The 25,000-nt window shown below is 44.5% G+C and overlaps 1 protein-coding gene across 1 annotated transcript in view; it reads right to left on the minus strand.

The window, feature by feature from the left end:
* The window catches only part of LOC147010839 (transmembrane protein 132C-like), a 741,813-nt gene that overhangs the window by 47,087 nt on the left and 669,726 nt on the right, over positions 1–25,000 (minus strand). The window contains exons 6-7 of the mRNA XM_085859640.1: positions 24,585–24,790; positions 9,033–9,366 (exon numbers count right to left, since the gene is read on the minus strand). Coding sequence (XP_085715766.1) covers positions 9,033–9,366; positions 24,585–24,790 — 540 coding nt within the window. The remainder of the gene's footprint in view (positions 1–9,032; positions 9,367–24,584; positions 24,791–25,000) is intronic.

Below are 25,000 nucleotides of genomic sequence, written 5' to 3' on the forward strand. Positions count from 1 at the left end.
TTTCCCACCCCCTCCCACCTCCCACGCGAGGCCCGCGGGCGCCATCGCCGCTCCGCGTCTCATCACCAGACGGGTAGGCGCGACCCGGTCTCGGCCTCAGGCCCGCCTCATCCTTGAGGGTGTTTCTTTTCCTTGGTTTTGGGTATGTGTTGTCGGCGCCGTCTGTGAAGTAGAATTGTATAAGTGTTGCCGTGTGCTCGGTAGTCGGTATTAGCTCTGCACTGTGTTTTCACTTTTATATTTGCTTTTTGTGTAAATGGAATTGTGTTTTTTTTTTTTTGTGTGCATTTGGTGGAATTGTATTTGTGTGCTTCCCGTGTGCCGCGAATAAATGTGCTTTATTGTTGAACTGTCCTCCCGCTTCGCTTCGTCTTTTCCTCCATTGAATCCTCATCTTGCTTCACGTAAAGGGTTGGTAGTGGGCTGAATACGCCCGATAATTAATCGAACCGTCGAGGTCGACGATAACACCGCTCGGTTATTCTGATAGTACGGAACGGGTCGCTTAAGTGGCCTGTGTCCGAAGTCGACCTGCGGCGAGGTGCGATCGCCCGGTCTACCCTCCGCGTGGGTACTTAGGTAGGTCGGGTCGGCGAGCAACCCTATCCCACGCGGGGGCTGATTGGCTCGATCGCGGTGAGACCGAAAGGTCCACCCGTGACTGGTTCCCGGCGTTAGTCCGAGAGGGTCACGACTGGATTGTCCGTCCGGTGGGCGACGTGCCGCGATTCGAGTTACGTGGCCGTTCGCACGCCGGCGGGCGCGAAGACCGCAACAATATATATATATATATATATATATATATATATATATATATATATATATATATATATATATATATATATATATATATATATATATTTTCTATATATATCTTTATAATATATTTATATATATATATATATATATATATATATATACATACATATATATATATATATATATATATATATATATATATATGTATCTCGAAACATGTGAAGTGTATTGAGCACTCCCCCGCTCCCCATTGGGCATAGGTGTAGGACTATGTCCAATGGGGATCTGCGGAGTGCTCATCACACTCCACATGTTTAGATTTGCCCGCCGATCACATCACGTTCCTTCTGGTTGAATGGTTTGCATTAGCAGGAACAATCATGTGGGTGGCAGATGGATGGTTGCTCTGTGCGGATCATAATGGATGATCCGCTGTGGCGACATAATCCGTGGAGCAGCTCGAAAGAAGAAGAAGAAGAAGAAGATATATATATATATATATATATATATATATATATATATATATATATATATATATATATTTGCTGTACTGGTTTTGAGGGTGAAATGGGGGGGGGGGGGGGTATTAGAATAGTTGTTCCTTCATAGGTGTGAAAGTGCAGTGTCGTTTCCGTCCAATATTCTGTGTAAAGCTCTTACAAATCACTCACTGACTGACTGATATTAATGTTCAGTACCCTCCGGTGATGTGGAGAGCTGAAATGTTGTGTGCCAATGGACATTGAAGCCGATACACCAGGAAAAAACCAAAGAACCATTGCAAAGCATCCATAAACGAAAATATAAATAAATGAAAAAAAATCGAGGTGAGCGACCCAAGACAATAGGGAAGCACGGTAATTTTGTGTCTCAACGGAAATCGAAGAACACTATGGAAAAATTAATGAACTGTTGGAAAGCATCTGTATATATAAATATAAATAAATGAATAAAATAAATTCATGTGGGCAACCTGAGACAATGGGGAAGCACTGTTCATTATTGCTTACAATGTGTAAGCATACCCCGCTCGTAAGTAATGAAACTTGTCGAGCATGTGTTCTTTTCCCCCCACTTTTTTTTTCTTTTTCTTTTCATTTTTTTTTTTTCATCTTCTTCAAAAGAACAAGTTCTTTTCCCCCCACTCCAGTGTCTGTGTCTAAGCCCCCCCCCTCCGTACATTCTTGAACGTTCCTTTTGTTTGGAAATTCCCTGGCGTAATAGCCAGTGCATGATCTCGGGGTCAGCGAGAGACCATGGACATGTCATATATGGACTTCATTCTGGAACACTGCCCAATAAGCATGCACCACAGGTGAATTGATGGGCCCCATGCGACCATAAAAGGGCACTCATGTGCCAGAAAAACAGTGAATGTGGCAGTGGTAGAGCCTTGCTTTGTACTGGTGGCTTGTGCTGCTTCTGGTTAGCATAAGAGGTCGCAGAGGGAGGCACCCAAAGTGCAGCGAGGCCAGGACTGCACGAAATTGCTGCACACCTGCCCAGGACCCCAACAGCTGACCGGGTGGAGGAGCCCACATGAATTCAGCTGGGCCATATACATGAGCGGGGCTCACACAGTGCAGGTATTCTTTTGTCTCATCGATCTCCAGTTGTGTCCACTACCCCCTCTCCCTCCTCCTTCAGTGAATGAATAAGATATACTTGCTAAGCTATTATGGTACCAGTGGCACGTTGTTTTATTTTATTTTTTTCCTTGTGACCGCTACTGTGAGGTCATGCCTTTCTCCCCTTTCTCCAATTCATTGTTGATAAATATATGTGGTTAGATGAAACCTTGTGTGGTCATCAGGAGCAGGCTACATAGCACTTTGAGAATTGGATTATTAACCCACTGGATGGGCAGATTTGGTCAGCGCTAATGCACTTTGAGTGTGTAATGTTGACGAGCACCACTCATGCTCCTCCTTTCGGCGTCGCTTCGTCGGAGACATCAATTCACGCCAAATTACCCAGCGGATGTGGGGACATTTTCGTCCCATACTAGTCTGGTGGTGTGACGGTCGTTGAACATATAATTTGGCTTTGGGGTGTGTTTGACTTTCATGCACTCTTAAATTGCTGGATGGAATGAGTTGACAAAAATTATTCACTCACAAGGTCAAAGTATCAACTTGCTTTATATGAAAAAAAAGGTTCAAACAAATACATCGTATTGCGAGCTGAAGTTCAGCAGGTCTTTTTGCTCAACGGAGTACTGCAGTGACTCAAAATGAGGAGACACTTAGAGAAAAGTGCCACCCATTGTCAGTTTGTGCAACTCATTCCACTGAGTGATTAGTATTTCTGAGAGTACATGCCTCACTCATGAAGTCTCAATATCTCAATATCACTGCAAATCATGTTGCTGGTCCAGCAGCGTTCAAAGTCCGTAGCATACTCAGGCACACAGTATTAATAATGACTGCACAGGCTGAGCATTAAAGATGTGCTAAGCTAGTATAGTCACAGAATGGTGTTAATGAACCAGTCCATCACAAACATTCTAATTAATTAATTATTCTGTATACTTGCTTCGGACAACGAACCACAGAACATAACAAAAGGATGGCATCGATGAACAGCAAGCTCAAATAAGGCTATGATGCAAACTCAATGTAGAGCAGCACCAATACTAACACCTCTGGTGAAGCTTCCAGAAAGTACTTCCCATGAAGACCCATTCCTGATTGGGCAGCCACAGTATTGACCACCATTTATGTCGGTTCAGCCCCAAATAATAAAGGCCGAAGACAGCCTCTGACATTAAATCATCATCCTGCCAGCCTTCTGAGGGAAGCCAGACCAAATTGCAATGGGATATTGCTGAAAATTTAACGTCACAATTACCTAATACCCTGTAATTCTCTCCCAACTTCCAAAATATTCCAAAAACCTCTCCCTCCCTCTCCTTTCCCTCCCTCTTTTTTCTCTTCTTCTCTTCTCTCATTGTCTGCTCAATCCCAAGTACATTTGTTCTGCATTTGTCTCTCTGTAACACCAGTATTTTTAACACTATACATCTGGGCCACTAGTTTATCTGCTTCTGGCTTCATGGAGCTCCCCACAATATTTGGATCTTCTTCATCAGTCTTGCCGAATATAAAGATCTATGTATAAAAAAACAAAACTCTTTACAAGGGTACACATTAATTGTGAGACAGGCTTCACATCACTTGCAAAATGACAAGGAACTCTGTTTTGCAATGCCTTCCCATAAGCACGAGTAGTCTCATTTGATCCCGTCTGATTGAAATTCCATCAGAAGTCAAACCAGGTGTCGATTCCCAAACAAACTCCAAGGGGCCATTCAAAAATAACATCACATTTTTTTCCCAAATCTAACACCGCCCCCCCCCCCCCATAATGCTTCAACAGACACCCCATAAAACATTATGTAACGCTCAATGAAGACCTCCTCTCCCTGTTTCATACCTTAAACCCAGGATGCTATTTATCCCGATGATTTTTTCAGTAACTACGAACTATATTTGAAAAAGTAAAGGTGGTACAGTGTACCGTCAATGACACCAGGCAGCAGTCGGAATCCTTGTAATGACATCATTGGACGAATCACTCAGTGATATAATCGATTCTAAATGTGTTCAATTGCTTTCATTTGCAAATGAGATTAAGTGTGTGCGGAAATAGCAATGATGGAATCGCAACGATTGAATTTAAATAAAGCTTTTTGCTTTTGTCATTGATGTATTGAATCCATGAATCATGAAACATTTACATCTTTAAATAAAGGGTGCCTCGAACAAAGTTGTCGCTGATTGATTTAGCAAAAGGTAACATCATTGGAAACCTCCCCCCTCCCCACTCTAGCATTCTGCAACACTGAGACATACACCTCCCACCACCCCCTCCATGCGTTACCTAATTTTTGAATGGCCCCAAAACTGTTGGATCTGTGCTATGTAAGCATCACAAAGTGCATCTTCCCTCGTACGGTGTGTCAATAAAAGATGAACCGCTTCAAATATCCTTTGTACTTTTAGTCATTACCTAATTTTTTTGTTTTGTTTTGCAGGAGTGAGAAGTTATTCAAGCATAAGCGAAGTATTCTACAAAAAAAAATGACGTTTTCTACGGAGTAAAGAGTAAACATTGTCAAGTGGTATTTTGACGCCCAATCAATTGCTTCCATCCCGACGAGGTTCTGCACTGAATATGGAGTGCATCCCAGAAACAAGCCAAGCAAGCAGCCATTTGGAAATTTCTGAAAAAGTTCAAAAGTGAAGGGACGATTCTCAACATTAACACGGGAAGGTCCGGTCACCCAAGAAGTGTACGGTGTGAAGGAAACATGGAACGAGTTCGTGAGTCAGTCATGTAAAGTCCGAAGAAATCACATTGACAAATATCGGCTGACCTGGGTCTCACTGCCAGCAGTATCATGAGAATAATGAAACAAGGTTTAAACCTCTTTCCTTACCACATCACAAGAGTCCATAAATTGACCGATGGGGATAAAGCAGCACGAGTCACAATGTGAGAGATTCACACAACAACATTTCCTGGGGAAATCAACGCCAGGATGACGTTGAAGAGAAGTCGCTTAAGGGTCGGAAAGTCACAGCATTTGTGGCTGTCAGCTACAGAAGTGTGTTTTGGCCGTATTGGTTTGAAGATGAAAACGGTAGAACGGTTACCATCAATCAAGAATGATAGCGGTCGATTGTGTCGATGCATTTTACGAAGACTTGAAGCAATCGATGAGCACTGCAGCCCTCCTGAGACAGTGGTTCATGCAAGGAGGTGCTACACTGCATACAGCCAATTAAACAATTGCCTTTCTACACCAAAAATTCGGACAACGAGTTCTCAGTTTGCGTATGGAAAATTAATTGTCTCCACACAGCTCTGACTTCAATCTGCTGGATTTTTTCCTCTGGGAAGCTTGTAAGGATAACGTCTACGAGGAACACCCCAGATCTGAACCTGATCTGAAGGCAGCAGTTGAGGCTTAGGTGCAGACGGTAAAAAAATTAAGACTTGCAGAAACGTCATTGAAAACGTGAGAATGCATGATGTGTGTGTGTGTGTGTGTGTGTGTGTGTGTGTGTGTGTGTACTCACATCGAACACCTCTACTATAAACGCATTAACACATAATGAGTTTCATTTCTCCATGATTTGGTTTTCATTTTCCGAGTTAATTTTTTGTTTTATTACTCATTGTTTAGGTTAATAAAGTTTTGAAGTGGTTAACCTTATATTGACACACCCTATGTCAAAATCGATGCCCCTTTTGCTGGCATTGATTTCGAGTAACCATTAAAGATCACTCGATGCCTTTTGTGGAAATAAGGCAAGTTACCACCAGTATCCTTAACGAATAGAAAGTTACTGCCAGAACTTGGCCCAAAAAAGAAATCGGAAGCACGGAGTCTATGGATGGTCCATTTGCCCAAGGAAATTCCAGAATGGCACCCCGGCAATCTCTCAGGTCTCCAGTACAACCCTTACTGGGTGCCCATCGTTTTTTAACAGCAATAATGGCAGGATCATTGTCACAGACTGCGGTGGAGGTACAGATGTGAACATGTTTCACCCTCCTTGGAGATCGTCAGCATAACGTCGCACCTCCGAATGTGCACCATGGTTTGAGTGTCCTCGCACACAATATGTCGTTCAATTTACTAGCACTTTATCATAAGGGTGATGCGACTTGTGCTTTTGTACATCTCTTTCTTCCCGGGCACAATATAACACAAACACACGATGGAGGTGGATACTTTGAGATCTGGTCGGTGTCCGTCCCATCTCCTGAAACCCACCCACGTGTGGAGATAGCAGCCAACAACAGCAATTTACACACACACACACACACACACACACACACACACACACACACACACACACACACACACACACACACACACACACACACACACTCTTCAACATTTACATATATGTGTAATAAAATCAAAGTGGAACTTCTGGCTTTAGCCACCACTGCATACAGCAGCTTGTCAGATACTTCAATGCTAACCGCAGCATCAGCCAGCCTACATAGTCGTAAGAAGCACTTTTTTTTGACACCGTCAGCCAATCCATTGGGGAATGATTTGATACTGTTGAAGAAAGGAAAGAGTGAAAGAGAAAAAAGGAAAGGAAAGGAACAGAGAAGGAATCGAGAAGGGAAACAGGATGAGGAAGGGGAATAAGGGGAGGATGGGGGATGATTAACTCGATAAGTATATCAGTTTGTATACATCAACGTATGCCAAAGAGTTGACCGTGTGTGTGTGTGTGTGTGTGTGTGTGTGTGTGTGTGTGTGTGTGTGTGTGTGTGTGTGTGTGTGTGTGTGTGTGTGTGTGTGTGTGTGTGCCGACCTTCTTTGGCACACACTGCTATCTACATTGCCTTTCCCTCCTCGAAGGATCACAATAAATGGTCCGAACCAGTCAGTAACTGCGGCATACTTGTCATCAGGTCAAGCTCCATACAATGTGGCAGCCACCAAGCAGAACAATAATCACAACCGACGGATCTTAGAAATTCACAAGTATACTTACAAATCTCACGTACTAACATGTGTAGAAGGAAATGCCGAGAAGGTGAATGGATTTAATGCAGCAAATTTTCTTGTGGTTTGACAACACCGATAAAGATTTGTGGTTAAACTGATTAATCATTGGAATAAGATCAACTACACTGTCACGAGCAGATGATTGCGCTTTGACAAAGGAAAAGGAGGGATTGCTGCAGAGCATGGAAATGAGGGAAAATGAGAGGACCGAGGAGGATCTCTCTGAGGGAGAGGGAGAGGAAGGAGTACATGAGGAGGTCGGCAAGAGTAAAGGATATTAGAGAAAAGGTGAGGGAGGCATGTCTATATTTGCTGAGACCTCTGCTTGGGCTGGCCATTGATATGGCACACAGTTCCCAGAAAGAGGAGGAGCAGACCAAGACGAAGGTGGAGGACGTGGTGGAGATGCATGTGAGAGAGAATTAAGGATACCGAGAGAGGATGATTGGGTAACGGGGGTGAGAGGACAAAAGACTGGTGCGGCCGACCCCACAGGAAGGTAGGAGTAATAGTAGTAGTAGTAGTAGTAGTTGTATGGTAGTAATTATCATTATCATTATTGTTACCTCCACCACCGAAGGTGGACGGAGATTACCTTTTCACCCCAGTTTGTCTGCCCGTCTGTCTGTGTGCAGGATATCTCAAAAAGTTATGGATGGCTTCGGATGAAACTTGGTGGACACGTTGGGTGTGTGACAAGAACAAGGCGATTAGATTTTGTTTCAGGTCCGGATCCAGATCCAGCCTATACGTGGGATACAAAAGGTAAATTGTTCAGCCTGGTGGAGTTATACTCTCTTCCGAGCGCTCTTATAGTTGTTGATGTGACGGGGCCTCTGATCAGAGGGACCTTGGTTATAATATTCTCTTGCTGCTTGTCAGCACATTGGGTCCTGGAAATTCACCAGGTCGTGGCTGTCCACTTTGTCCACCACTCCAGAGCACATGTGTAAAGTGAAATAACACAGTTTGTTTATTATTTCTGTGATCGCTGTAAAAGCAAAAGGATGGATTGCACATTCTTGGTTCTACAGCTTAAAAGCATGAAAGGTTTTTCAATGCACGTGAAATGGTTTGATTTCAAATGAGCACCGACAAAAAAAAAAACAACCGTCAGTCAGTGCAGAGTGGTAATGGTAGATTTTAGTCTTCTGGCCACGTACTGTGGGATTGAATGTTGTAGGTTGGAGAACATCACACGTCTGCGATAGGTAACAGCCATCAGCACCTGTGAAGGGCAGTAAGCCTTTTCCGTTCACACTACTTAGGTGCAAAGTCAACAAGACCTAACAGTTCATTCTAAAGGGATCTGCTGTGTAAATGCCCTTACAGTTTTGCTGATACCGGAAAAAAAAGCCTTTGTGCCTGAATAATAGATAATAACATTCATAATATGAAGTAGTTATTACGCACACTTCCGTACTCATGTGGGATGTGTGTGGATGGAAATTAAGCTCATTTGTCATACCACAGTGAATCAATCATGAAAGGTCATCGTGCACGACAGTCAATTCAGTGATCGATTGTTCATACATTGCACAGGGGCCCAAAATTCTCTTGATTTATTGAATGTGGATTCGTCCTGCGATGCAAATATTTCAAACAAATATCATGCGATAAACTGAGCAAAGCAGAAGAGACTTTTTCTTGTTGCCAAATGAACAATACAAATTAAAAAAAAATTTCGAGAATAAGTATTTTCAGTGCAAATTCAAAGTCCGACGAAGCGTACCTGGACGGCCGTCGTCCCAGACGCTCTGCCGACTAGGATGTGTCCATCTCGAAGTTCGACGACCTTGGGGTCTTCCACGGTGAGTCGTCCGCGCACAAGATCACTCACATCGAGGGCCCAGTCAGGAGAGAGCAAAGGGACAGGTTGGCCGTGATCATGTGCCGCAAACTGGGCCCAAACTCGAACCCAAGCGTGTTGAATCTGCAGGGTGCAGCCACGACCCCGAGAAGATCTGTTCTCTTTCTCCCCCTCATCATCTTCATACTCTTGTCCTTCCACTTCATCTTCTTCATCCTCCACAATCACTTCTTCATTTTCACTTCCGTGCATTTGTCTGTGCAAGAAAATTATCCTCAATGTTTACAAATCCCTGAAAGTTATGCTGAACTCCCATGAAGGTATATAACAATAATAATAATAATAATAATAATAATAATAATATTAGTTCCCTTACAAGGAATTTTGATGCAAAAGAGGGCATTAGGCCCATCAAAACCAACGCCATTGTCACCAACTTATGGTTGTTTGTCTGTGATTTATCCATTTAAATACTGAGGGTCAGGCAAGGAAGTAGCAGGCTGGCATAATGGCCTAGATCCCTAGACTCTGGAAGAGAAGGCAAGCTATCATGGCCAAATTCAAAATTCCTGCCCTAACATTAGTTGAACGTCAGTCGGATCATGAAAAACTTGGGGAAAGCTTCTCCCCAACACCCCTCCCCCCTCCCCCCACCGGCCAACCCCACAAGAACCCATAACAAAGCGAAGTTCGAACCGCCAACCTCCCGGACTCTAACCATTACGCCACCAAAGCCGAAACAAGAAGGTAAGGTAAGCAAGAAATTTGGGATTACGAATGACCATGTGGGTGGATTTTCCTCGTCTCGCACCGGCAGGTAACGTCTAACGACGACAAAGGGCATGGTGAGATTTTAACGAGCAACTCCTACACCACTACATTGTACAAGAGGCAAAAGACTACATTCCCAGTTTTACTGGGCTGTGCACTCATTGCAAGTAGTACAATGTACATGAACGTGTTGCAGTTTTGAGTTCATTTAATGCAATAATTTCTCTTGACATTTCAATAGGATCAGATATTTATTAATCAACGAGCAAATACCACCCGTCGCCTTGCTGATGGGAATACCGAGAGGGGGAGAAAAAGAAGGGGGGGGGAGGGAGAGGAGTGGGGGAAGATTGAGAAGGTAGAGGGGGAAATAGAGAGGAGGGGGGGAGAGTGAGGAGGGCTGGAGGAAGGGAAGACAATGTGAGGTGAGAGGAAGGGAAGGCAGACGTGCAGTGGAGCGTTAATTACGATTCATACTGTCTCATGAAAATGATTCTGCAAAAAATAACAGTGATGATAGAAACAAAATAATGCGTTAAATCCATTTTCTACCGGTCATACTATAAATATTGTCCAGAGACAAACACTGCGCAGACATGTTCGGAGACAAACACTGCCAGGACATAACAGAGAGAAAGAGAGAAAGAGAGAAAGAGAGAAAGAGAGAAAGAGAGAAAGAGAGAAAGAGAGAAAGAGAGAAAGAGAGAAAGAGAGAAAGAGAGAAAGAGAGAAAGAGAGAAAGAGAGAAAGAGAGAAAGAGAGAAAGAGAGAAAGAGAGAAAGAGAGAAAGAGAGAAAGAGAGAAAGAGAGAAAGAGAGAAAGAGAGAAAGAGAGAGAGAGAGATGGAGAGAGAGAGAGAGATGGAGAGAGAGAGAGATGGAGAGAGGAAAGAGAGAGAGAGAGAGAGAGAGAGAGAGAGAGAGAGAGAGAGAGAGAGAGAGAGAGAGAGAGAGAGAGAGAGAGAGAGAGAGAGAGAGAGAGAGAGAGAGAGAGAGAGAGAGAGAGAGAGAGAGAGAGAGAGAGAGAGAGAGAGAGAGAGAGAGAGAGAGAGAGAGAGAGAGAGAGAGAGAGAGAGAGAGAGAGAGAGAGAGAGAGAGAGAGAGAGAGAGAGAGAGAGAGACAGACAGAGAGAGAGAGAGATAAGAGATGTTTGAAGGTGATGCTACAATGTATTAGGAGCGGGTGGAGGGAGGATGGGACAAAGAGAGAAAGGGGTGGGGGTAGGGAAGTTAGCAGAGAGAATATGTTATGCTTTATGAACACACACACACACACACACACACACACACACACACACACACACACACACACACACACACACACACACACACACACACACACACACACACACACACACACACACACACACACACACACACACACACACACACTACTTGTGGGACTGTTGGTATTCTCAGCCATGTGGGTATTTTGGATCCTCCAGGACATTTGGGTCTTCTAGGTGCTCAGGGACTTTTGGGACTTTTGGGTACTCAGGGACTTTTTGGGACTTTTGGAGTCTTCAGGGTCTTGGGTGTCTTAAAGGGTCTTCAACTCGGGGACTTTTGGGTCTTCAGGGTCTTGGGTATCTTAAAGGGTCTTTAAAGTTCAAAGGGGTCTCAGCAGTCTAATGGGTCAAAAGGAGAATTCCACTTGCTCAAATGACAGAAAATGAACCACTCACTCAGAACGATGGAACACGAACCACTCGCTGTGAACGACGGAGAACGAACCACTCACTCTGAATGACGGAGCATGAACCACTCCCGATGAATGACAGAGCATGAACCATGCCCTCTGAATGACGGGGCACGGACCACTCCCTATGAATGAGGGAGCATGACCACTCCCTATGAATGACAGAGCATGAACCACTCCCTATGAATGACGGAGCACGAACCACTCACTCTGAATGACGGAGCATGAAGCATGCCCGCTGAATGACGGGGCACGAACCACTCGCTCTGAATGACAGAGCACGAACCACTCCCTATGAATGAGGGAGCATGAACCACTCCCTATGAACGACGGAGCTTGAACCATGCCCGCTGAATGACGGGGCACGAACCACTCGCTCTGAATGATGGAGCACGAAACCACTCCCTCTGAATGATGGAGCACGAACCACTCACTCTGAACGTCGGAGCAGGAACCACTCACTCTGAATGACGGAGCATGAACCACTCCCTATGAATGATGGAGCATGAACCATGCCCTCTGAATGATGGAGCACGAACCACTCACTCTGAACGTCGGAGCACGAACCACTCACTCTGAATGATGGAGCATGAACCACTCCCTCTGAGTGACAGAGCATGAACCATGCCCTTTGAATGACGGAGCATGAACCATGCCCTCTGAATGACGGGGCACGGACCACTCCCTATGGATGACGGAGCATGAACCACTCCCAATGAATGACGGAGCATGAACCATGCCCGCTGAATGATGGGGCATGAACCATGTCCGCTGAATGACGGGGCACGAACCACTCTCTATGAATGATGGGGCATGAACCACTCCCTATGAATGACGGAACATGAAACACTCCCTATGAATGACGGAGCATGAACCACTCCCGATGAATGACGGAGCATGAACCATGCCCGCTGAATGACGGGGCACGAAGCACTCACTCTGAATGACAGAGCACAAACCACTCCCGATGAATGACGGAGCATGAACCACTCCCTATGAACGATGGAGCATGAACCATGCCCGCTGAATGATGGGGCACGAACCACTCGCTCTGAATGATGGAGCACGAACCACTCCCTATGAATGAGGGAGCATGAACCATGCCCTCTGAATGATGGAGCACGAACCACTCACTCTGAATGATAGAGCACGAACCATTCACTCTGAATGATGGAGCACGAACCACTCACTCTGAATGACGGAGCATTCACCACTCCCTATGAACGACGGAGCATGAACCATGCCCGCTGAATGACGGGGCACGAACCACTCGCTCTGATTGATGGAGCAAGAACCACTCCCCATGAATGAGGGAGCATGAACCATGCCCTCTGAATGATGGAGTACGAACCACTCACTGAATGATGGAGCACGAACCACTTCTTCTGAATGACGAGCAACGAACCACTCCCTCTGAATGACGGGGCATGAACCACTCACTCAGAATGATGGGGCATGGACCACTTGCTTTGAATGACGGAGTACGAACCACTCACTCTGAATGATGGAGCACGACCCACTCAATCTGAATGACAGAGCATGAACCAATTACTCTCAATGACAGAGCACAAACCACTCTCTTTGAACGACGAGGCACGAACCACTCGCTCTGAATGATGGAGCACGAACCACTCACTCTGAATGATGGAGCATGAACCACTCCCTATGAATGACAGAGCATGAACCATGCCCTCTGAATTATGGAGCACGAACCACTCCCTATGAATGATGGAGCATGAACCATGCCCTCTGAATGATGGAGCACGAACTATTCACTCTGAATGATGGAGCACGAACCACTCCCTATGAATGACGGAGCATGAACCATGCCCTCTGAATGATGGAGCACGAACCACTCACTCTGAACGATGGAGCATGAACCACTCCCTATGAAAGACAGAGCATGAACCATGTCCTCTGAATGACGGAGCATGAACCACTCCCTATGAACGACGGAGCATGAACCATGCCCGCTGAATGACGGGGCACGAACCACTCGCTCTGAATGATGGAGCACGAACCACTCCCTATGAATGAGGGAGCATGAACCATGCCCTCTGAATGATGGAGCACGAACCACTCACTCTGAATGATGGAGCACGAACCACTTCTTCTGAATGACGAGCAACGAACCACTCCCTCTGAATGACGGGGCTTGAAGCACTCACTCAGAATGATGGAGCATGAACCACTCACTCTGAATGACGGAGCACAAACCACTCCCTTTGAATGACGAGGCACGAACCACTCACTCTGAATGACAGAGCATGAACATGGAACAGAGCATGGTGTGCCCCACCTCCCTTTTCGCACTGTTCTTTTTGTCTTATGTTCTGTTCCATTCTATGTTCTAGTTACACCAAAAATCTCAACTCTATATGCCAAAAAAAAATTAAACAAAACAAGAGCGAGAATTGCTTTGCAATACATGTCCTCGACTGGTCCCAATGAATGTTCGGGAGATTTAAAAAAAATGGTTTGCATTGAACACACACTTGAGCCGATACCAGAACCAAAATGAAGAAGAAGAAACTCTTCATAATGCACAGCGTTGGGTCCATTTGGCAAAATAAGAGGAAAAGCAATTTTCATTTATGGATACTTTCAAGCCTGGTGTTGGTTTTGTGGTTAGGGTGGTGGCTTGGGATCCTAGGATGTGGTTAGTGTGGTGGCTTGGGATCCTAGGATGTGGTTAGTGTGGTGGCTTGGGATCCTAGGATCCTGAGTTCAAGCCCCGTTGGCTGCTGAATTAACACGAGAGGGTTGATTTAGCCTGTCATCCTCCTGAGGTAGGTGAAATGAGTACCAGTGTAGCAGCTAAAAGGCTGCACATGAAGAGAAGGGTTATTGATGGATTTATTAAATCTGGTATTGGTGTGCTGCAGGCATGATGGGCTGAATAGCCTCCTCCTGTGCATAATTTCCTTGTAATATTTTGTCGACTAGAAACCAATAAAGCCAACTGGGGTAACAAACTGGAGGTAAAAATTAGTTTGCTTTAACACACGCTCGAGCCGATACTGGATCAAAAATGAAGAAGAAGAAGAATCTTTCGCCCACCATGTTTTGTGTGTTTCTAGGTTTTATTCTATCTCATGTTGAAACTATTCCGATGTACATACACGAAGCAAAAACGTGTGTGGCTTATGTCCATATGTAATACATCGTAGTTATATACCTGGGATCGTTACAATGGCACTGGGTCATGGATTAAAACCCAGGCCTAAGGCCTGAGGCCTGCCAATCTATGCTGCTTCATACAATGGCAGCACGTGATTTTATTGGGGTGGAGTCAGGCCAGCTGTCCAGCCAATGGGTGTAAAGCATTGGGGGTGGAATCAGGGCAGCTGAATGCTGACCCATGTATCATATGGGATATTTTCTAAGTCCAAAAAGGGCATAACTGTGAAAAATTGATGGAACGCCTTGAAAATTGAACTTATAATAAAGCCGTGCACCAAGTTTCAGTTGAATATGTTAAAGAGAATGGGAAAAAGTTGGAAATACCACAAGTGGGATGGACGGATGGACGGATGGACGGACGGACAGACGGAAGGACAGATGGAGAGCAAATATGTAGTCCCCTTCCAGTGAAACATGTACGGGACTCATAAAAATGATGTCTCCCCTCCATGTCGGTGCTATCAGTGTAAACGTCACACCCAATTCAATGCGTGTAACTGCTCGAATATCCAAATAGCTGCAAACTCTGAGACCCTAGTGTAAAGACTATGAACCTGTAAAATAGGTAATCGTGTTAACAGACCAGTGTCGGTGTGTTCAGATTTGAATCTCATCCTGAAATGCCTGATCCTGCGGTTTATAAAGGCTCAAAATAACGTGGCTTTCGGAACACCGGCAAGTCAGTGTTTAATGGCTGGTTCTCATGGAGTGTGATCTTGCTTGACCAGATCCAAAAGGTTAGAAAGATTTGAACAAGCACACATGTATGTGTGCAAAGAGAGCATTGCCAATTTCTCAAAGTTTTTTTTTTCCACATTACGTCGAGGTAGTCAGACAGGAATGCACCGAGGCGGCACACTTGATGTAGAGCCGTTTTATCTGGGTTGGATTTTCGCTCCGACTTAAAACTGTCAGATTGGTGTTTCACAAGCAGTCAGTGATGCATCATATGGACCTTAGCCTGAGCACCCATGCACTTGCATTAGTTGGTGGACGTTAAGGATTCCACAATGTCTTTTGATGAAGAGTAGGGAACGCCGAACAAATAGCAGCGGCACAGTGAACAAATTGCAAATTCCTGCCCTGATGTGCACAGCAACTCCATGAGTAGCATTGCCGCATCTCAATAAAGACATTTCCATGAACAGTGACTCTCATTTGAGACACAATGAAATGTCTAGCAAAGGAGATTTGGTCGCCCGTCACTGTTCGTGTAAACTAACACCAAGTGCGATGAGGTTACTCTGTATGCAAACATTGCCTTGGTTAGTGGAGGTGCAAGCTTTGAATATTGTTATTTCATATGCAGCAGGCAAACCGCATGTCAATAAATAAATCAAAGCATATGTAGGTCCACGAGCAAATGCGCAGTTAGTCAGTCCGCTACGAAAAGGCTGCCCTGTTTCAATACAAGCCTTGTTAGCTATGTGGCAGACATCATGCTGCTCACTCTGCTTCCTCAATTACCATAGCCCTCCAAGATTTGTGCTGGCAGGCATGAATGCAGCCTGCGCTTTCACAATTTTATTCCTTGGCTATCATCCAGTGAAAAGTCATGTGCACTCTGGCTTGTCCGAACAACACTCGAGTCACCAGTGTTCATTCTTCAATCTACAACCTGCAAATCATCACTGCCGAGATGAAAAGTACAACCCAAGAGCTTGTCCAAGCAAATTAATTCAATGTTGTGCACTTAGTTATCAATGTATTTGCAAAATTGTTTCGAAAGATATACTTGTACATTGTATTTTTTTTTTCCTTTGAATAAATCAGCCATGCTGGGTATGGCTGAGAGAAGAAGTTGAAGAGGCTGGATGGATGGGGTGAAGGCTGCGCTCAAGCTGTCTCGGCCAGAGCTTCCGGGAGGCAGTGCAGGATAGGGATGTTTGGAGAAATGTGATCATGGATGTCACCAGAAGTCGGACATGACTTGGTGGAATGAGATGACTCGATGATGAATCAATGTGAATTTTACATTGTGATATAACTCTGACCAACGATCTCACCTCCTTCATATTTGTGGAAAACAGCTGCGGCTGGGACATCAAGAATGATCAATGTGTTTATCATAAACTTGAGTTCATGTAAAGGAAGTAACTGCTGTTGTCATCCTTTTGTTTTTGCCAAACAAGCACAAAAATTGCTTCAAAATTGCTCAAGCCTTTGGAAACAGAAGGCCAAGTCAAATTTGAATATTCCTCCAGTGACAAAAAAAACAACATCAATAAATGTGCAAAACTGTTTCTATAAATTAGTAAAGATGAAATACGAAGATATTTAACAGAAAAGAAAGGCAAAAAAACCCAGAAAACAAACACGTCCCATTGGCTCCCAGAGCTGCGAGAACCCCCAGCATGAGATGCCACAGGATAACACATATCCAAGGAATGTCACAATATGGACGAATTTCCACCGTTCTGAAAGAGGTCACATCTCCTCCTTGCATATGACCGATTGCAGCTCACAGATCGAAGTCCAAAGTTGGACAGACAAGTCACAGCACTGCCTGTTGTTCGGTGTATTGTCCTAAATCCTTTATCAAATTTCCGTAGGTGACACTCATTCACAATGTGATGAATAGTCGGATCTAGTGACCACAGTTACACGCTAATCTGTCTTTGAAATTCCATTTGTGGAGGTGGTGTGATCTCCTTGCATGAAGAGTATGAATCTTGTTGCATGCAGACCACTGTTTCCAGGAAAGGTCGATACCTGGAGGTTCTTCTGTCGGATCACTGACCAGTTCTTTGTTTGCAATGTTGTTGTCTGTCCAGAGATTGCATCACTTGTCCTTTGTGTCAAACCACGCATCACTCAAAACATTTGCAGAGCGCCAGAAAGGTTTGCGTGACTTGAGTTGCATATTTGGTAGATTCTAGAGGTATCCATGGATGGGAAGTTCTGGCTTGGCTTTGATGCAATCATTCTCACTCGGCATTCTTGCCTTTCGACGTACATCATGGGTTAGGATTTTAGACATGACTGGGAGCCACTGAACGGGTGCTGATTTGAGTGTTCCGCTGATTAGCCACATCAGTGTTTTTTTGAGGACAGTGTCCAAGTGTTTTGTGTGGCTGCTCTCAGCCCGAACAGTAGAACAGTATTCTGCTGAAGAATACGCAAGAACAAGGCCAGCAGTGCGAAGAGTGCATACACTTGATCCCCAGCTGGTGCTCACTAGTTTCCGGATGATGTTTACCCTGGTCTTGATGTTTTCTGTGACCCGTTTTAGGTGTTGGTGGAATGTGAGGCTGCGATCAAGGGTGACTTGAAGGTATATGGGGAACGGTTCGTTCTTGACTGGTTTGCCACCAAAGGAAACCTAAAGTTTGCTGTTAGCCAGTCAGTTGCTAAGATGGAAAGCAATAACTATGGTCTTAGTTGGGTTTTGGCAGAGACACCAGGAGATGAAATATTGCACCACTACCTTTAAGTCCCAAGACAGGGCACTGCTGAGATATTCAAGGTTGATTGCTCGGAGAGCAAGGGCAAGATCATCTGCACAGGCAACTTTCTGGAGGTGGTACAAGATGTGTCACTCACATATATGTTGAAGAGGATTGAAGCTAAAACAGACCCTTGGGGAAGACCATCATTCAGAGTCCTTCCAGAGCTTGTTTTGCTCTCTGAGTGAAACCCTATATCTTTGATTGCTAAATATATGGAGAAGAAAGGACATGGATTGTGGCTTGGCACTGGAAAAGTCTGGCAGCTTTCAGCAGAAGAACATGTCGCCATACCGTATCATACGCTGAGGAAAGGTCAATTAGTGCAACACCTGACATGAGTGTGTGTTGGTAGCCAGTATCAATGTGGGTGGCAAGTGCAAGTACTTGATCAACACAGATCCTCCAAGCACTGAAGCCAGTGTGTTCATTGGGAATGTTGGGCTCTACCAGTGGAAAGAGCCTCGCTCGCCAGAAGGACCTGTTCAGCCAACTTGTATGTCATATATAGCAAAGATATGGGCCAATAGCTCGATGGGTCAGCAGCAGGATTCCCTGGCTTCCAGGGAATTCCAGCAGGATGGCATTGACTCCAGCCTCTCTCCAGGTTAATGATATGATTCCAGTTGCATGGATGGTAGTGAAAAAAGAAACTAACCCATTATCTCCGTGAGGTCCCAACTTTTTCAAGAATTCAGGATAGATCCCAACAATTCCTGCTGCTTTCCTTGCTTTGGTGGAGGAAAGGCCAGTGTTAATGTCAGCTCTGGTGTAGGGGGGAAAAGCAGGGCTGTTCAGCAGATGTTTGTACAGGCAAAATATTCACCTGATGTCCAGACTGGGAAAACTTTTGGAGAATGTTTATGCCAGCCAAATGTTTGTTAAACTTCCATGCTGGGAAAATCCATGTGTGAAAAACACTTGGCAAAATATTCAACAAATATCCCATCAGGGAAATGTTCCCGTCAAATGTAATAATCGATGTGATCATATTGTAATGGTTATGAGAATGGTTCCCGCCCTAACCCAACTGAAACTTCAACACACCATAACTCAACCGTCACTTTAACACACCAGGACACAACCGCCACTTCAGCTGACCATCACAATACCTTCCTGTACAGCCGGCGATAACCTCTCCACCTGTCAAACCTGCCGCTGGTGTCTCCATTCAACAATCAAGGGTGCTACACTCAAGCTTCCATGGGATCTTCAGGAAATGATGCACATGTGACCAGGGAGCACTTGGAGCTATCAAACAGGCTGCAGGCTTGGAGGGATGTGACATCATGTTGTGGTGAGTCCCAGACCAATGAGCACGCTGCGCTCAGGGCTCAGGGAGTGAAGCATGACCCTTGCTCCCTGTAACCGCACCAGCAGAGAGCGTACCATGAACTCTGACCCCCCTCGGCTCTCCGCCCAACTCAGACTGCTTTAAATGGTGGAACGCCCGACTGCTCATAGCTTTTGGAATGCAGTGGAGGAGTGGACAGAATGAGCAAGCCAGGCTGGACGAGTGCCAAAATAGGCTGCGCTAGGCTGCATGATGAGCCGGATGGTATCTCAGCACAAGGCAGGAGGCCACGCCAACCCCAGCACAGGAAGATAGCTCCCTCACTGACTTACATGACCTTTTCTTCCTTTCTAATTAATTTACTTCAGACAAACAGCGAGCCTATGGTCCAGGGCAGTGAAGAGTCTGCCAACCATTCTTTTCAGAACAACCCTCCTGATACACAAACTGACCACTCTTCCTCTCGCACTTTCACCTGCACCCACACCCACTCACCTCTTAAACACACATCGCAACACCCCCTTTTACATATTTTTACCCTTCCTTCAACCCACCCCTTCTCCCCCACACTTGTGATTCTCAATGGTGCCATGTCTTGTGTGTAAATAAATAGGTAACATTGTAGAAGGTGCTTGTAAATGCAAGTGACTAAGTTCTGCTCTGTGTCTCTTCCATTTGCTGTGTGTGTGTGTGTATATATATATATATATATATATATATATATATATATATATATATATATATATATATATATATATATATATATATATATATATATATATATATATATATATATGCACCTGAATTCCCCCCGTTATATACATATTGCACCCTGACAAACGCTCTGCATATGTGCTTTGCCATCCCTTGTGAATAAAACCTTTTGCTGTATATACATGCCACAAGAATCACTCCCTTCCACCCCTCCCAGAATTTCCATATTGGTCAAACAGTCTGCACCATCAGATAGACAGCAAATTCTGTCTTTATGATTGGCTCCATGATTGGCCAGTGTGTTCTCAGGGTTTCGCTCGGTGGTACAAATATACTGTATATAGGGATGCATACTGAGGGTACGAACCTCAATTGGTCAGGCCAAGCCAACGTTCAGGTAAACGTTTAACAAGAGGGTGGACCCTGCCAGGCTTGGCAGTTCCAATTGAAGTTTGTGGATGCTTCACAACCCAACGGGCCATGGACTTACATGCGGCATCTCAGCCTGCTTATCGCGAAGAGTCCGGGAAATTTGCCCTTGCGGCGAACCCCGAACCCCGATTCCGTAACAATATAATCTCCCAATATCCATGACGATATAAAACCCAGAAAGGACCGCATTGAATCCAACACGAGGTGCAGAATTTATGTTTGTCTTATGTTACACAAACCAGCATAATGTGGTGCAAAAACATCTCCCGTTCTAAAAGGGATTCGTAATACTAGTCGCCAACCGAGTTCACCGCCACCATGTCCAACGTTTTACGAAGGTCTCCGGGTAATCAAGACCGATGAGAATGCCACAAAACTGAAGCTAAAATGATATTTCCTCAAACGAATATCCAATTATAAAGGAACTGACAAAATATAGAAATAGCTCCTGATCAGTGTTAATAAACAAGGCCAGACAAGCAAACAAAGCAGCAAATGAAAAGTGACCAACTTTCATCAGTTTCCTGCAAAAAAAAAAAAAAACCCAAAACAAAACCTGAATAATAATTCAGCTTTTTAATTGTTTTTTTTTCCGATAAAAATAACAAATACGTCGAGAAAAATCAAAGCTCATTAAACAAACAACATAGTGCTAAATGATCATTAGGCCATAAAAACAATTAAAAACCGATAACACCAATCGATAATGAGTGCTGCTATAACACTGCATGATATTTCTTAATCCTTAAGGAAAGGCATCACTCAACAAGTTTGTCGTTTGTGTACATATTACATACACGTATCTTTACACTCACTCCTCATTACTATTACGGGGAGCTTGAACTGTTCTTGACACGTTCATAGAGATGTCTTTTTAACGAGTGATTGCAGGATAAGCTATGATCATGAGAGATGATCATTGAGTAACTATACACAAAATGCATTATCCATTGTTATTGACGGCAGACCAAGCATGGATTAACCCTTCAACGGAGTCTTTCTGCTGCTTTGAACATCATTACCTCCACCACCGAATGTGGACGGAGGTTACGTTTTCACCTCTGTCTGTTGGGTCGCCGAAATAGGTGATCCTTATTGTCAGTAATTCTGTCTGTTTGTTTGGATGTTTGTTTGGATGTTTGTTCGTTTGTCATCAGCATAATTGGTTGTAAACGTGGGCCGATTTTGACCAAACTCGGGTGGTATGTACATCTTATGACCTCGTGCTTTGGAAATTGTGATGGTTGCTAGGGACGCTTTGGTTCCCTAGCAACAACCGAAAAACCTTCCAAATCGGTACTGAATGGCAATTCACGCGAAATCAATTCCGAAAGCCATTATCCCACGTAGGGTTATTAAAATTTGGCACGAATGATCTACAGGTGATGCTCTATCAAATATATTCCGTTTTTTTGTGATATATGGAATACTTTACCCGCAGTGCCCCCTACAATTAGGGTATGCACGAAAATTGGCGAAAATTGAAGGCCCCCTAGCGACCAGGTGAGTGCATTGATACAAATGAAACTTTGCAGGTTCATGGTACTCAATGAGTATGACAACTTTGCCTCAGGACATATTGACCGATTTCGTTTAGGTCAGGGGTCAAAGGTCAATTAGTGCAAAAATCGACAACATGCGAGAGCTGGAGGTGCCCTCGCGCCAAATGCTACTCCTCCTAGGGTTATGGTCGGATGGTCATGAAAATTCACACTAATCGTCTGGAATACATTGTGCTCAATCGATCGAGCCGGATTTTCGATTTAGATCGATGTTTACCCACAGCACCCCCTCGAACTTTGGGGATTTCCGATTTCAAACCGCATTTCGGTACTTTTCATTCAAATGGATACCGAGTAGTTATCAGTAGATGGAACTGGATGAGATTTGATATGCATAATCTTAAGGTGATTCCCTATCCGCTATATGACTTCCATTTTGCTATATCTTATTGTTTCCATGCTCGGCGACCCATCGCCGCCTACCGGCTTGTTTGTTTGTTTGTTTGCATGTGGGATATCTCAAAAAGTTGTGGACGGATTTGAATGAAATTTGTGGACAGGTTGGGTTGTGACAAGGATGAACTGATTAGATTTTGGTGAAATCCGAATCTGGAACCCAGAATTTTAAAAGTGATTCTTCACCATTGAGTGATCGGGCTAAAACCGATATACCGTCATCCCTTGTTTATCGCGGGGGTTACGTTCCAACCCCCCCAACCCCCCCCCCCCGCGAGAAGTGAAAATCCGCGATGAATGGATGCCTCCCAAAATCGACTCCTCTGGCTGGTCGGCTTGGCAGTGATCGGGTTCGAAGTGCCGGAGATCGACTCGTCTGGTCTGGTTGACTTGGCAGTGATCGGGTTCGAGGTGCCGGAGATCGACTCGTCTGGTCTGGTCGCCTTGGCAGTGATCGGGTTCGAGGTGCCGGAGATCAACTCGTCTGGTCTGGTCGCCTTGGCAGTGATCGGGTTTGAGGTGCTGGAGATCGACTTGTCTGGTCTGGTCGGTTTGGCAGTGATCGGGTTTGAGGTGCCGGAGATCGACTTGTCTGGTCTGGTCGCCTTGGCAGTGATCGTGTTCGAGGTGCCGGAGATCGACTTCTCTGGTCTGGTCGGTTTGGCAGTGCTTGTCCAACCGCAGCAAACCTTTTTCCTTCCCGAAGCATATCGAGCACCTTAACCTTCTCCTGGAGCGTCAGGACCTTCCTCTGGCGCTTTGGTTCCTTTCCAGAAGCCTTAGAAGGTGCAGGGCGTTTGGGCGGCATTATAGGGCTTGGAGAAAAAACCCAGAAAATATTCAAAGTTCACAAGCGAAACTTTGTCTCGTGCGTTGTATGACTGGTCGAGCGCCACGCGTTATAATTTATTGCTTAAATAATTTATATTTTATATATTATTACCGTGATATACCAGGGGAATCCGCAGAAAAAATTAGTTAGGTTCCAAGGGAAAACCCGTGATGAACCGGGGGTGCGATAGGTGAACCCCGATATAGCGGGGGATTACTGTATATCACGATATCTCAAATAATTATTGACGGATTCAGACGAAATTTGATGGACATCAAATTTCCACCAAAGGTGCGACTACTCACATGGAATGTTCCAATGATAATTGTGACGTCATAGGTCACATGGTGTGGCAGCCATGTTGGAAAAGGAAGAACTTTAGACCTCTGAATCTCCGAAACCACTCCATGAAAAAAATTGAAACTTGTCACATGTGAAGTATCATACACCCCATGGAAAACCAGTTATCTTTTTTGATTATGTCATAGGTGGATTCGTTATGACGTCATAATTGCATACGTCGAATGCTTTATCTGATCACAATGAAAATTTTTGAGGTTCCTCAAGGACTAAATTTTATGGGGGAGGAGGGGGGGGAATTGATGACGTCATCGGTAACGTGGTTCGGCAGTCATTTTCTTTGTATCATAAAAGCCTTCAAAAATATTCTCCAAAACAGCTGAACAGATTGAAGTGAAACTTTACAGGTATGATCACCTACCATTGAGGAATAAAAAGTTTTCCACCTATGACGTCAAAGGTCACATTGTTTGGCAGCTATGATTTTTTGAAGAATATACCTTTAAAAATCTTCTTCTCCAGAAGAAACATTTCAACCATTGAGAGATGGTTGAAAGTGTTTGATCTCCGAAATAAGCGATTACGTGCCATTACTACCGTAACATAATCCAAATAATCTGTGGAATTATTACCGAAAGTAATAAGAAAAACATTGGAAGATGCTCTTGTGTAGTCTTATCTGAGCAGAATAAGGAGTTTGATTTTTCAAGTGGATTAACATTTTCCTTTTCAGGGTAAACCTTTCAATGTCGTAAACCCAGTGAGCAGTGGTGGAGTTTCTGCAGACAAACCATAGATTTATTGCATTAAAAATGTGCAAGCGACAATGAAGAAGAACATTCTGACCTCTTGTGAGCTAAAATGGGGACACGCCAGCCTTTGATGGGGTTGAGCTGGGAATCGGAGAGTTCAAGGAGCAGAGGCAGGTGAGGAAACCACACGTTGAGCTCCAGGGAAGTGGTTAGCTGCTCGTATGCCACATGGATGCGAGCATGCAGTGCTCCACTCTGTTCGCTTCCATCGACGAACACCGCCTCACAGCCACCTGACACCTAGGGGGCAGAGGGATACAAGAGAATTATGATGGCTGTTGATGCCGACGGCAGTTACAGATGAACTTCCTACACTGATCAATGACTTCATGCTGCCCCGCAGTATGAGGAGTTCAAAAGACGTGTTTTGGTATCCTTGGTTAGTGTAGTGGGGTATGACAAACCCAATCATGTTTTTGTTATTACTTGGCGAATTTTTTTTTTTCACCA

This window comes from Eptatretus burgeri, chromosome 16 (genome assembly GCF_056783735.1).
Source record: "Eptatretus burgeri isolate ZD-2024b chromosome 16, Ebu_testis_v1, whole genome shotgun sequence".
Taxonomy (NCBI): domain Eukaryota; kingdom Metazoa; phylum Chordata; class Myxini; order Myxiniformes; family Myxinidae; genus Eptatretus; species Eptatretus burgeri.